This window comes from Marmota flaviventris, chromosome 3 (assembly GCF_047511675.1).
Source record: "Marmota flaviventris isolate mMarFla1 chromosome 3, mMarFla1.hap1, whole genome shotgun sequence".
Lineage (NCBI taxonomy): Eukaryota > Metazoa > Chordata > Mammalia > Rodentia > Sciuridae > Marmota > Marmota flaviventris.
Window position 1 is genome coordinate 26,626,865 of NC_092500.1, and position 14,331 is coordinate 26,641,195.

At 46.6% G+C, this 14,331-nt stretch overlaps 1 protein-coding gene across 5 annotated transcripts in view; it reads right to left on the minus strand.

Annotated features, from left to right (window-relative positions):
* Socs2 (suppressor of cytokine signaling 2) overlaps positions 1 to 8,378 on the minus strand; it is a 57,143-nt gene extending 48,765 nt beyond the window's left edge. For 2 of the 5 annotated variants that reach the window (XR_011707050.1, XM_027953708.2), the window contains exons 1-3: positions 8,163 to 8,378; positions 6,376 to 6,736; positions 4,217 to 4,668 (exon numbers count right to left, since the gene is read on the minus strand). Coding sequence is in view for 4 of the 5 variants with exons in the window: in XM_027953708.2 (XP_027809509.1) it covers positions 4,217 to 4,668; positions 6,376 to 6,514 (591 nt within the window). In the remaining variant the exon portion in view is untranslated. Of the gene's footprint in view, positions 1 to 3,203; positions 4,669 to 6,375; positions 6,737 to 7,154; positions 7,494 to 7,528; positions 7,710 to 7,995; positions 8,013 to 8,162 lie in introns of those variants that run through there. The other 3 variants (XM_027953785.3, XM_071609645.1, XM_027953880.2) reach the window with 3 other exon arrangements.
* Between the last annotated feature and the right edge of the window lie 5,953 nt (positions 8,379 to 14,331).

Here is a 14,331-nt window from a genome sequence, read left to right on the forward strand (position 1 = left end):
AATTAAAAATATGCAAAGCTGTGAATACAAGGAAAGCATGCATGTCTCAAAGTGAAACAGCTAGTGCAGTGTCATTTCTATGTATAGACAAGCAGAAAATGAAGGAATGGAGAGCCATGTTCCTTTCAAACAAAGCACAACAGTGAAAAAGAAGATTCTGATACTTTAAATAACAAAAAATAAAAGCACGCAAAGTGTGCCATTTGGGGCTGGCTACTTGTTTCAAGACCTGAGGGGAACCAAAGGGGTTAGCGGGGGACAGATTTAATCTTAAGGTCTTTAAGTCAGTCAATTACTCACCTCAAGTAGAATGTAATTACCCCCTTTCACTGGTGCACAATACGGCTGTGTCTGATGAGCTAAGAGCAACTTATTTAAAAATGAGAAAAACAGGCATGAACTAACTATGCCGTTATGCCCGAGAGTCAGCAAAGGCAAGACCAGGTTCCACTGGTGAGGACATAAGGGTAGGCAGTCACCAGGGTATCCACAGCTGTGTGTGAGTCACATCTGGCTGAGGCAGATATGAGATCGTCATACAGCGTGGAAGGGAGATTTGGGATTTTAAAACAGCAAACAATTGGAAACCTTGAGGAATTAAAATTAATGCAAAACTAATGTGGATTAAGGCATCATGAAACCTAGAAGAGAGGCTGATTCTTCAAAGTGGGGCAAAAGGAGCCAAGAACTCCAAGTATTCCATCATGGTATTCCAATGGCATGGTTTCTGAATGTCAGAGGGAGAAAAATATGATGTGAAGAGAACTGGAGCCAAAAAGAGTATTGACAATTTTAACAGAGGGTGGAATTGTGCCGTATTTACAAACACTAAACGTAAGAGGCAAAGATCTGTTTGAATACCGACTCTGTGGTTACTGGCTGGGTTGTGTGTGTGTGTGTACAAGTGTGCGAGCCCTTCTCTTAAGGTCTCTGGGTCTGAAAGTCTTCTTTGGTAAAATAAAGGACTTAACTACAATCTGAATAGTGGTTTAAAGCTTTAAAATTCTAGGAAATTAAAACTTGGGAGAGGAGAATACAGGCCTCTTAGGAAATGAAAGGCCTAGAGTAACATTCTTTTGCTGGAAAGGGGAGATAGTGACTTCAACCCAGCTGTTAGACCCATAGCCACTCAGCCCCCACCTGCCCTGCACCTAAACCCACAACCCAGAAGGACACGGTTTGGTCTCAGAACATTCCATCCCTTGGATTATTTGATGATGTCTCTGTCTCCTACCATCCTGACAAGGTACAGCTTTCTAAAAGTAGAGAAAATCCTTTCCAAGAAAACAAACACTCAAAGAACCGTTCCATTCTGTTACCTGTTTGGATTACATAATGACTATGAGGTTGAAACTTTCATACTGACACACCAAAAAGAACTCTGGGCTCATGGAAGCCAAACTGTCTTTTTTCTCCACCAAAGTTCTGAAAACATCTTCATGTTCCTAAAAAGCTATTTGCCAGTGCCCACTGGAATGGCAACAAAAAACTGCCTCATCTCTGCTTGGAACAGAAACTCAGATCAGAAGTTTTAACTCTGTGGGGATATAAATCCTATATATGATATTCTTCAACAAAAATAATAATAGTAACAATTATCTTTACCAATGCCACACTGTCCTCTATAGAAAGAGAATACTGAATATTTTTGTAGGCTGTGTTAAGGTTAATTTAGACAAGTTTACATTTTACGTTTTTTTTTTTTTTTTGTCCCACTGCATATAAAATAGGGCTATTGATAATTGGTAACTGGCATCAGAACAGCCATCAAGTAAAAACGTAAACCCCTTCCCCATCCACCCCTCATGCCAGTTATTATGGGCTTTCCCTCCAGGAGAGTTCAGGGGAAAAAAACCACCTACTCATGTTGACTAGAATCCCAAAGAGCCCACGCTAATTAAGGTATCCATACTCTTCCAACTGAGGCAGGAATAAAAAGGCCAGGTTCCTTTTATAGCCTGCTAACTTGTTCATCTGGATCGGTGCAGAAATATTTACCTCCTATAATCACTGTACTTTGCTCATTCAATCCTTGTGAAGATGAAAGGAGATAATGCACGTAAAGTGCCAAGAACCGGGTGCACAAGGAACTTAATAAACAAATGAGCCTAGAAATTGTAAAAACAAAACAAAAAAAAGAGTGTCTCTTGACACTTATCAGCTTACTTGAAATAGGAAGGATTAAAGCATAACGCAATCAGTTCCACAGCATACTCTAGAGAAATCTAGGTTGCCCTCTAACTTTAAGTCACGTCACTTGCCAGCAATAATGCAGAATTTTCACAACTCCACAGTACTCAGGCCCTGCTACTGCCTCCTCACTCCCAGTAACTGAGAAGTGGTAGAGTTTTAAACAATCAGAACAGAAACGCCAAGAAAGACCTTTAAAGAAATTCCTCAAAGCCCTTTGGCACTGATCATGTGGAAGTTTTGCCAGAAGTCAAATATCCAACACTAGACAAACTTTGCCAGAGTGTATGTGTGCTGGGGGAGGGAGAGAGGATGTGAAAAAAAGCACAGAATCTAAAGATCCGAATGAAAACGATACATCCCATAATAAGACCAGACCCTAAAAGTCCAGCTCGGCTCTTTAGATATGCATAGTATGTTTTCCTTCCAGGCATAAAACTGTTTTGTGATTTTAAAGATCTTCATAAAAATAAGGTAAGATATGCAATAAGCAAGTTCTACTATAATTTGTAACTGAATTTTCTGTTCATTCGGGGTACACATGTGACATACCAGGTTGACTTTTCTAATGCCCACACCCTAGTATGTAACTATGCAGGCAACATTTAAAAGATGGCAAGTGAATAATATCTGCACTCCAGAAAAGATGATACCTTTGCAACAGTCTCGAGACTGTGTAGCAAAAACATAAAGTGGCCACAAAAGTTTTGATTTTTATTTAGTGTTAGCCTACTCAATTTGTAAAAAACCCGGCCATAAGACAATTTTGGAAGCATTCGAACCAGGTTTTGGAAAAAAGGCATCAGTACGAGGCTGCTTAGCAATTCTAAACCATGCTTTCCATAATATAAAGGGCGGATGAAGCCCTTAACTTCAGAGAAGGGGAGGTTACATTCTACCCCTTGCTGAGTACTTGGCTTATTTCACTTGATAAAAAGTTTTTATGACAACCCCTGTTAATTACCACAAAAGTTATACATTCTCTGCAACTCAAAGGAAAAAGTGCAACTGGCAAAAGTCAGGTTTTTCTTTATTTAATACATTCTAATCAAATAGTAACAGCAGTAAATAAACACTTTGAAAAACAGGCAGGTATCCCCCTATATCTGGAAGAAAATTAAGTCAAGGTATTCTACACAGTAGAAGGGAGACAACTGCTGATGTCCGTGGTTAGACAATTCAAGGACTGGGAAATTTCTAAAGCCATTTCCAAAAAAATCAATGGCAACAGTTTGGGGCACATCTACTTCAAAGGGTAAAATGTCTATATCTACACTAGTTTTTATTAACAGAGATTGAGTTGCACCTGTAGAGCATGACATTCTTGTCTTTAGCCTTAAAGGAAAAGAGAAAGTCTTTTCCATTTGCACCAGTTTGAAATATTTCTGAAATAAGGCTCCCTTGAAATGGGTTACTACAGTACTCATTCACAGGAGAGTTCATACCTGTAGTAAAAAGACAAATACAGGATCTCATGGTCACTTTTTTTTTTTGGTTGATTTGGTTAATTGCATAAAATGAGGGATAAATACTCACAAGCATGATGTGTTCGACAAAACTACGTACATCAGAATGCAACATATAAAATGTCCTTAAAGATACTGATCATCAGGCGTATAAACTCAAGGTAAGCCTGCATCAGCTTGGTTCCTTTTGCTTCTTCAGTACTCCACTGGAGCTCTTTGTTACTGGCGCTTGGAGCTCGGACCTAACGCAAAGGAACTTCAGAAAGACAAGGCATTCTGATAAAATGCTCCCTCAGCCTTTTCTTGGGGCATTTTATTTCTTAGTTAAAAGGATCAACTGATCTTGGTCAGCCTTAGGAAAGGAAGCATCACTCAGGTGAAAAGATCTAGGGGAATTTTAAATACCTAGCTACCTCTTTACACATTTAAATTAGGTTGACTTCAGCTGTTTTTAGAATTCTGTGCAGTTATCCAGTCGCTCAAGTTTTGGTGTTGTCTTACATAGCTGCATTTGGAGATACTCTATATGATGATGTTTAGAAAAACAGAAACACTTATACCTGGAATTTATATTCTTCCAAGTAATCTTTTAGTCTTGTTGGTAAAGGCAGTCCCCAGACGGTACCGGTACATTTGTTAATGGTGAGTCGACAGAGATGCTGAAGAGATGGTGCAGATGTGTAGAGCGGTTTGGTCAGATAGAGGTGAACAGTCCCATTCCGGGGGGCTTCTGGGCCCGACCGCTTATCCTTGCACATCTGAACATAGTAGTCAATCAGATGAACCACACTGTCAAATTGCTTAAGCTTGGACTTGACACATATGATAGAATCCAATCTGAATTTCCCATCTTGGTACTCAATTCGCAGATTAGTTGGTCCAGCTGACGTTTTAACAGATATTGTTAGTAGGTAGTCTGAATGCGAACTATCTCTAATCAAGAAAGTTCCTTCTGGCGCCTCTTTTAATTTCTCTTTGGCTTCATTAACAGTCATACTTCCCCAGTACCATCCTGGGGTTTTTGTTCAAAAAGAAAAAGAAAAGAGGGTAAAATAGTTATTATAAGAATTTTTAGAATAGGGGACGTACTTGCCAGTAATGTTTCTAGCTCTAAAAAAAAAAAAAAAAATACGTGTGAGTGGAAGTTTACCAGGGGCTACCACAAATACCTTTGGTAGGAATTTAATGAAAATGTGAGTCCGTTTTATTTTATGAACACAAACTGTGAGCCAGTGTTATTTCTTTTCAAAATAACTTTCTGTAGTTGTCCTTTAAACTATGTTAAGATTTTCTTCTAATAAGCCAAAAAAACATTTGCAGTATGACTCACTGGCTGACAGAGCATGATGAGTTGATTACTGTTTCATTGAAACAAAGATTAGAAATAAATTAGATATTAGCTATAAAAGCCATATTTTTAAAAAGTGGAAAACCCAACTCCAGTAATTCCAATAGACTAAAATCAGAAGCAAGTTTTTTGAATGGTTGGTGCCACCCCTATACTCTCCCCCAAAAAATCTCCTAAATGGCTGCACCCCTTGTTCAAAGCCCTCAAAAGCACTACTATTTACTTATTTTAAAAGTACAGCTATCCTGCAATAGCTTTTGCTTGCTGCTCTGATTACAACTATCTCATCAGTCATTGAGAAATGGGAAGTCCCAATTGATACTTCAGGTTTATAATCTTCTCTAAACTCTTGTGGACTTTGCCCGGATTCAAATTCAGTCACAACCGTTGGTCTCCTCCGCATTCTCCATTTGATCTGTTTCGGCCATCTCCCCGGCCCATCCCGTTTTCAAAAATGACTCAAAGACATTTTGCATTTAAGAAGTTTGAATAATGTGCTTCCCCCGCCCCCGTCAAAAAATATTATTATTTTTTAAACCAGGATACTTGTAATCGGCGGGTCTCTCCGGCCAAGGGAAAGCCCATGACCCGTAGGGAAAGACCGGAACACGAAGGGAGGGAATTTTTCCCTCTGTCCCCCGCCCCTGGCCTATTGCTATCCAAAACTTAAACTGTGCCTCAAACGTAAGATTTTAGGATCCAGATTTTAAAAGCCTGAATAACTTGCACATATTTTTTAAAAATGTCTTGTAGATGCTGGAGAAACGACAGTAAGCCACGCTGCACGGGACTGCCCTTAAAACAAGCCATTCCCTGGTGCGCCGCTCCTGGAGGCCAAGCTCCCGGGCAACTGCCCTCACCGCAGCTTGTCAGTCCCCGAACTTGGTCTCCAAAATCCTGGGCTGCAGTGGCGGCCCCGCCCGGGAGCCAGACGCAGCTGGGGCTGCAAGAGCGCAGCAACCACTCGCCTTGCACCCTGAGGAAAGGGAGGCACCGGGCGCCTTCTCTGGCCTGGGTTCGAGTCTGCGCGCCCACCCCTGAGCTGCTGCGGAAAATAGTGTAGGTTTCAGAGCTCGAAGAGGCTATTTCCAAGAAGCCCTGCTCGCGCTCTGCCCTTCCCCAAGCCTTTAGTTGCTCCAGAACCAGTCTCCTTTCACATTTCCAAGGACCCGAAGCCACGAGGGCGGGCATCCCTCTCCGAGGTCCCCAGTCCTGGAGCAGGGACTGGAAGCGAGAAACATGTTTCCAACCCATTCTTTGCTTCCCACCTCGTCCGCACTTCCCGGCAGCGCCTCCCGCCCGCGCAGCCCGCAGCAGCAAATTTGGGGAGGCGCCCCCTCCCAGCCTCGTAGTGGCCAGTCCGCTCCCTACCTGTTTGACCCAGCTCGCGCAGGGCCTTCGCCAGGCGTGCTGCCTCGGGGGCTGGTTCCTCGGCTGACCCAGCGGTCCCCCACTGGCTCCGCGTCCCATCCGCGCCATTCCCGGAGGGCTCGAGGCACCGCAGGGTCATGGAAGAAGGGTCAGCACGGCAAAGACAGGTGGCCGCCTGAGCTGGAGTCACAGAGGGGCTCGCGTCCTTCCTGGAAGTCAGAGGGAACTCCAAAACGCGTCCCTGCGGGGTGTCCGAAATGGTGGCGGAGGGGGAGGGGTTGGGGAGCTGCTGGTTCTTTCTCCCCAAGTCCCAGAGGAGGGATGGTAAAATCTCCCGCAGACGCGGTTACCCACAGATCGCCTGTGAAGAGAAAGTGGGGCGGGAGTTGGGTCAGTCTGAACTGGACCCCTGTGGCTGGGGTGGGGGTGGGGAAACAGAGACGTGGAAAATCCCGGGGACTCCGCCGCCTCTAAGCTCCTGCACTGTTTAACCCCAAGCATCCAGTTACCGCCCTGGCCCAGCTCTGGAGAAAAGATGGATAAAGAGAGCAAGGATCCAAGACCGAGTTGGCTGAGGAAAAGGGGGGTGGGGAGACGGGATAAGGATGAACCAGGAGTCTTCGCGCCCAGAGCTGCTTGCTGAAATCACAAATTGGCAGTCTAAGAAAAGCAAAGAGTCACCTGCGGGACGAGTGGGGACAGGCTCTTGTCAAGGACAAGTAGAAATTTTTAAAAAGGAAAGAGCAGGATCGTTCCCCAAAATGGCATTTCCATCTTACACCTCGCGCAGTCTGAGGGCCCCTGGGAGGAAGCACCCAGCAAAAGCTGGTTCCACGCCCTAAAGCGCCAAGGGGCTCCCGGGGCCCGAGACGCCAGCCGGGGGTGTGGAGGTGCACTAGCGGCCGCATCCCAGCCTGGAGGCTGCCTCGCTCCCTTCCACCAGCTCCCTAGTAGGCGCTCGGGACAGGAGTGAGGGACAGCCCGTGGCGGTCGCTCCGGGACAGAGACGGCTGCTGCTGCTGTAGCCGCCCCGAGCGCTGTCGAGGAATCGGCCGGAGCGCGCAGCCCCGGCAGGAGCTCCGAGCGCGGCAGCCACAGAGCCCGCAACAGCGAGCGCGGCGGGACTTGCTAACAACCAACGCCGAGCCCTTACCTCGGCCACGGCTGCCGCCGCCGCCTCCGCACCAGGCAGCCTCCCCAGCGGACATGGGGCGGGGGAGCCGGGAGGGGCCCGGGAGAGGAGGGGTGTCCGCCTGAGTTTCCCCTGTTGACGTTTAATTTGGGAACGAGATGCCTGGGGATGAGACCGGCTCTGCGGAGGCGGCTGGACTTCTCTGTGCAGAGGGCAGACAAAAATCCTAGGGATCATCACCTCGATCCCCGACCCCACTCCCCAGGCTTCGACACCCTCTGCCCCCGTGCAGCTACCGATGTTCCCTTCAGCAGCGACCGAGGAACGGGGAAGGAGAAAGGGAGGGAGGAAGGAGCAAGGGCGGAGGCAGGCTGAAGGGGAGGAGCGGGCGATCAGGTTATTAGGAGGATTAGACATTTGAATAGCAGTTTAGGGGGGTAAACAAAATAAAATAAAACTCTGGAGACTCCCCGACACCGGGAAGGTACCGGAGAGAGCTGGCACTAGCCACCGGCTGCGGGAGCCGCTGCTCGAACTCTCTATGAGCGCCCTAAACTGCGGAAGCCAACGCCGCCGGTCGCTCCCCGCGCACGCGGCCGCGCCCCGCCGCCCGCCCCAGCCACTCTCCGCGGGGCGGAGCTCCCCACACCGGTACCTGTCGCGAGCGCCCGTGCTCCGTACTCCAAGGATCCTGAGGCTGTGCGCCCCGGGCCCCGGCGCGTACTGTCCGCGGCCCGCGCAGCGCTGGTGGCTGCGGGCGAAGAGGCTCATGCTTCAAGGGAAACTCAAGGCCCACGAGCCGCGGCGGCGGCGAGACTTGGCAAGAGTTAAACGTCTGTCCCCAGAGCAGTGTGTGCGCGCGACTTCCCAGTCCGACGCGCCTCCCTACCTCCCCGCCTCCCCCCCCCCCGGCTTCCGCGCTCCGCTCGAGCCCCGCCCGGCGGCTGCGGAGGCCGCTTTCCAGGAACTTTCCAGGAATCCGGCTCATGTGACCACAGCCCCCGCTACCGCTTTAAAGAGGCTCGGCGCTAATGCGCAGGCTTCACGGGAGAATCGCTGAGAGCGCGCCGGTGCGGACAGCGGCGGTACGGATGCCTGAGACTCCGCCCTCCAGTGACCCCACACCTCGGGGTCCTTGGGGGGCCAGCGGGAGAAGTTCCCGGCCATCGCCAGCCCAGTTTTGGCGGCCGGAGCATACCCCCACCCGCGTCAGCTGGGCACCCTGATCCAGCGAATAGTAGTCGTTCTCGCCCCTCTGCGGGGAGGGGGTTCCTCTTTTCCACCCTCTTGGCACCTCCTCGACTTTACCCTCCAAGCCACGCTTTGTTGGGGCGGCACGCGGCGGGGGGGGGGACGGGGAACTGGAGAGGATGGGTGGGTTCCTCGGAAACTGGCCACTCGCCCTCTACGACATATTGATTAGGTGGGGGCAGGCTACTGCCCACCCCCGGGGACCGAAGGGATCTAGCTGGAGGCAGCCCCCCAACCCCACACCCCAAGTCCTAGAAGGCTGCCAACAGGCAGAGTAAGGCGCCTCCTTAAGGCGCGCGGGCTGCTCTCAGTCCCCACCCACTGGCTCTTAGGCTCGCAGTCTCCCGCACCAACCCTACAGGGCTCCTCCCTTCCTCCTCTGCTCTTCTCTGTCGCCTCTTTCCGGAGGCCCAATGGCCCTCCCGGCTCACCTGCCCTGGCTGCTGAAGAGGCTCCCTTACCTGCGCTCCGGGAAAGTGCCGGGTGACGGGCCTTCTGTGCCCAACTATTGATGGTTGCTGTGATTTTTTTGAAGGGCGGGTGCCCGGGGACGAGAATTTAGGAAGTATCCCGGCACTACCTCCCCACTCGGGACCCTTACTTCCCATCCTGTTGGAGACCACCTGGCCTTAATGGAACTCATTTCCCTGCCTGCACCCCCACCTCCGAAATGTGACCTACTTTAAATATGAGCTACTTCTTAAAAACCATTAACACTCACGGCAAAAACCGGATCCAAATTTTCGATAACCATTTTTTCTTTGAAATACTATTCTATTGCATCACTGCTCAAAAGCTTGAAAGGTCAATGGCCATTTTTAGTTGAAGCGGTGGCTATGGGGAAGTTGGGCGAGGAAGGCAGAGATGGTGTGGGGGAGGCGCAGCTTGCAAACCTTGCCGGGTGCCCCCCCTGCCGGCTCTGAGAGGAAGAGTGAACCAGCTCCCAGCCTTTGGATAGGGAGTCAGGGACCAATGTTTTTCCTCAATATTTTTTCTGCTTTTTAGAAAACTCTATGCACATGATATGCACGTGAGTTCTGGGAGGGGGGCATTTTTTAGCTAACCAACGGGTTTGTAAACAATGGAGTGGTATGCATGGAGCCATGTTTTGTTTTTAATATTTGGTGGAGAAGGTGAAGCTAATTGAGCCCTACTTAAAACCCTCTACGAAGTAGGTGAATAATCCTACACAAATCATTTTCCCTCTCTGTACCAAAATAAACTTCCAGAATCACTGCATCTACTAGGATTCACCTAATTCTAAAGTATTTTAGATGATTTCTCCTTCCTTGGTACAGGATCCTGAAGGAAGAATGTGCCTACATATTTGTAGTGTTAAGTTAAAAGCTAGTCCAAAATTTTTTACAAAGATAAAACATTTAATTCCATTTAATTGTCATTTGTAATGAATCTTCCAGCTGTGGGAACACCACGCTTTGTAGCAAAACAGGATTTTTTAAAATTTTTGCTTCTAAAATGTTTCTCAGCGATGCCCAGCATTTTATCGGCCTTTCCAGACCTCTAGAAATACATATGGGAGCCGTGTAGGAAAATGTTTATGGGATCATGCAAGTGAAAAAAAGTAGAACATGAAATTGTATCTTTGTTATGATTACAACACTATGCAATTGTGTACACATATGGGCAAAACCAAAGGGAATGTGGAGAAATGAAAGCAGCTGTTTTTAGGGTGGCAGGATCTGGATGAATTTTTACATTTGACTTTCTTTAATATGCTTACAGTTTTGTTTGTTTGGGGTACCAGGGATTGATCTCAGGGGCACCTAACCACTGAGCCACATCCCCAGCCCTATTTTGTATATTATTTAGAGACAGGGTCTCACTGAGTTGCTTAGTGCCTCACTTTTGCTGAGGCTGGGCTTTGAACTCACAATCCTCTAGCTTCAGCCTCCTGAGCCACAGGGATTACAGGTGTGAGCCACCACACCTGACTGCTTCCATTATTTTTGATAGTCATCATTTTTCCAAAATCCCATGTGAGACAATATCTTCAGTTACTCTAATTGAGTGGAGTGGAATGGAGTTTGTGGGACTTAGAACTCATCTCAAAGGACCCTTCTTTTTTTAGTAGTAGATGGACATAATACCTTTATTTTATTTATTTTTTACGTGGCACTGAGGATCAAACCCAGTGCCTCACACATGCTAGGTGACTGCTCTACCACTGAGCCACAACCCCAGCCCCTCAAAGGACCTTTCTCTTGAGCCTCAAGTTTGCCCTTCAGTATCACCTTTCAGATGTCTAATAGGCATCTCTAATTTCATAGAGGTCCTTTTCCGACATTTTCTTACATCTCTAATTTCAAAGTTGAGACCTCATGACTCCCTCAAAAAAGTAAATAAATAAATAAATAAATAAAAACAAAGACAAGCCGTTCTTCCTACACTTTTCCCCATTTCTGAAAACATCAGTTTCACTCTTCAGTTGTTCAGGTCAAAAGCCTTAGAGTCATCATTGACTACTCTTTCTCACACATCCCACATCCCACCCATTGGCCAATCCTTCCACTCTTATTTCACAATAAATCCAGAATTGAAGTGCTTGCCACGTGTCCACAGCACACCAGTTCAAGCCACCCATTAACCTCTGCTCAGGTAACTGCAACAGTCTCTTGAAAAGCCTCCCTATCCCTCCAAAGTCTCTTTCTAACAGAGTAGTTACAGTGAGTCTGTTTAAACTAGGTCATTTCACATCCCTTTCCTGGTCCAACCCAAATAGCTGCATCACATCTGAAGGGGATCAGGGAAGCCAATAAGCACTGTATAGCTTCTTGTCACTGTGATAAAATGCCTGAGATAAACAACCGGTTAAGAGGAAAGATAGATTTTGACTCACAATTTGAGAGGTTTCAGCCTATGGTCACTTTGAGACTGTGACAAGGCAGGACCACATGACAAAGCAAAGCTGCTCACCTCAGAGTGATTCCATTTGGTCTTAGATTTTCAGGAACATATCTGTCCTGTTGGGTGGGGCGTGTTCACAGTTGCAGAAATAAGCTGCCACTCTACATGAGGAGGAAAGGGAGGGCAGTTGTCACAAAGCTGAAGAGTGTTTTCTATTGCCTACATTAAAGACTAGCCAAGGCTTGAAACCCTCCTTGGTGTGCCAAATCAGAACCAGACACATTTGGTTTTGCAATGTCAGATGGATACTGGAATTGGCAAGGGCTCCACACTGAACTCCTGCTGAGTTTCACAGAAGGTATTTTGTTTTGGAGGGAGTGAACAGCATGAGGTGAGGGTGCAATAGCATGATCTCTGACAACTATATCTGATGCACTTGTGAACAGAAGATAATACTTTCAAGCATCCCCCACCCCTTCCTCTTAGAATTTGCCATCTCCCTACCATTACCACACACACAGCACCCTGACGACTACCTGTGATTCTGAAACCCATTCTTCTGGCATGCATATGACCTAGGCTAGCTCATAGGAATGCTTTGTGCCCTCAGATATGAGACTTTATTCAGTATCACAAACCTGCATGGGCAACTGATTTTTTTTTTCAGGATCTTATGTAAATGCTGCAAGAGAAGTAGTTTTATCCCTCTGAAAAGACAAGCAGTAATAGCCATGTAAGTCAACTTTTTACCATTTAGTGGGAACCTGTCAGAGAATGAAGGCAACAGAAAAGAAAACAAAGCAGAGGCTTGAGTGATGGGGAAAGATTCCCGTGCACTTGAATCCAGTGTGACTGATGCTGTACTCCCCTTGAACTTCATACAGGAGCCAGTGAATTTATTTTTTCCTGAACTGGTTTGATTTGGGTTTCTATAACTTGTAACCAAAGGCCTTCTCACGGGTACAGTGGATTGGTATGGAAGTATTTAGGGCAAGCATTGGAATGCTGAAGTGAAAGAGGAAAAAAAGAGCTTCCTTCTACTTTAACAAACCTCCTACTTTTCACCTGGGCTTCTCAGTGCCAGCTCCTTTTTACATTGTCCTACGTGCTCCCTCCCCATAATGGAGGACATTTACCAGTGGGCAAAAGAAGAGTGAGAAGAGCAGATACCATTAGCTTTAGTGCTCTGAGTCAGGAATGAGGATAAGGAGAAGCAAGGCAGATGGCTTTCCCCCAGACTTCTGGAACCTGAAAACATGGTGGATGGTACGCCCATGGTCTTTCCACTAACGGAAGTGGAAGGAAGTCATGTTCTAGTACAGTGGCTATCCATGCTATAGAAGTCACAGATTTCTCAGAAATTCTGGTAAAATCTAGAGACCCCATTTTTCCTTTCTCTTCTTAACCATAAGACCTGTCCCATTCCCTCCGGGCAGTAGTAGTAGCTGTCCCGTTTAGAAGGCACATGCCCTACCCTTCCCCCCAGTCCTCCCCATGGCCTCCCAACACTGAGCACGACTTGCTATTTGTCACCCTTGCGTTCTTTTTCTTATGATTGAAAAATATTTCTCTGGATCCAAGTGTCTACCAGAAGTGGGCAACTGAAAGATAGACCCCAAAGTCTATAAGAGAGTATTTCTCTACCGAAGTGAAGAATATTCCTCTGTGTTTAGTAGGCTGGGTTCTCACACCTGACTTATTTTATTCTTCTATTTTCCTAACTGGCCTTATATATATTTATGTGCCTAAAATTTTTTTCTGCAGAAAAAAAATGTTCAAGAGGCACAGATTTTCGGGGTTAATTGACAATCTGAAGCTGACTGGATCCCCAGAGGCCTATTGAAATCAGGTGGCAACCCTCATTTAAGTGTGTGGATGGTCTTCAGTAAAGTCCTCTTGCAAGATGAAGTCTGCCTTCAGGGTCCTATGGGACTCTCTGTATTGGAATTAGGCTGTGCAGTCAGAGGATCCTCAATTATAAGGCTCTGGTATAGGAAAGGACACTATTGCACCAGAGCAAGATGGTTTTCTTTCTCCTTTCTCCTCCCCCACAGTGCTCTAACCTTCTGGTCTTCTTGTTTCTTAATACATCCAGCCTGTCTCAAGGCCTGTGTCCTTGCTCTTTCTGGAATGTTCTTTCCCCAATATTCTTCTGGTGTTGCTCCCCCACTTCACTCAGGTCCTGCTCAGAGAGGTTTTTCCTCCCCTACTTTATATAAAATGGCAGCTCTTGTCAGTGACTATTTCTTTCCTCTGCTTTTATTTTCATTCTAACACTTGAATTTAGTTTTTGCAGTGCTGGGGATTGAATCCAGAGGCTTCTGTATGCTGTGTGAGTGCTCTGCCCTGAGCTACATCCCCAGCCTCTGATCATTGTAATACTTTCTACTACCTGACATTATAATAGCTATTCATTTGATATTTGTTGATTGTCTTTCACCAGAATATAAGCAAGGTTTATGTTTGTTGTATTCATTATCTCCCCAGTGTAGGCACCCCATATAAAATTATTAGGAAAGAGTGAGTCTAATGCATCCTCAAATAAGCAAACTGGAAAATGTTCACCACCTTCTTTTTGGCTTGAACTTTAACTTTTTCATCTTCAAATGCTTAGATGTGCTTCTCAGCTTACTCTTTGGCTTACGCTCTGCACTCCAATCTACTACCAAGAGGAGCTTGTCTTTCTTGGAGTTTCTCCTTAAATTCCA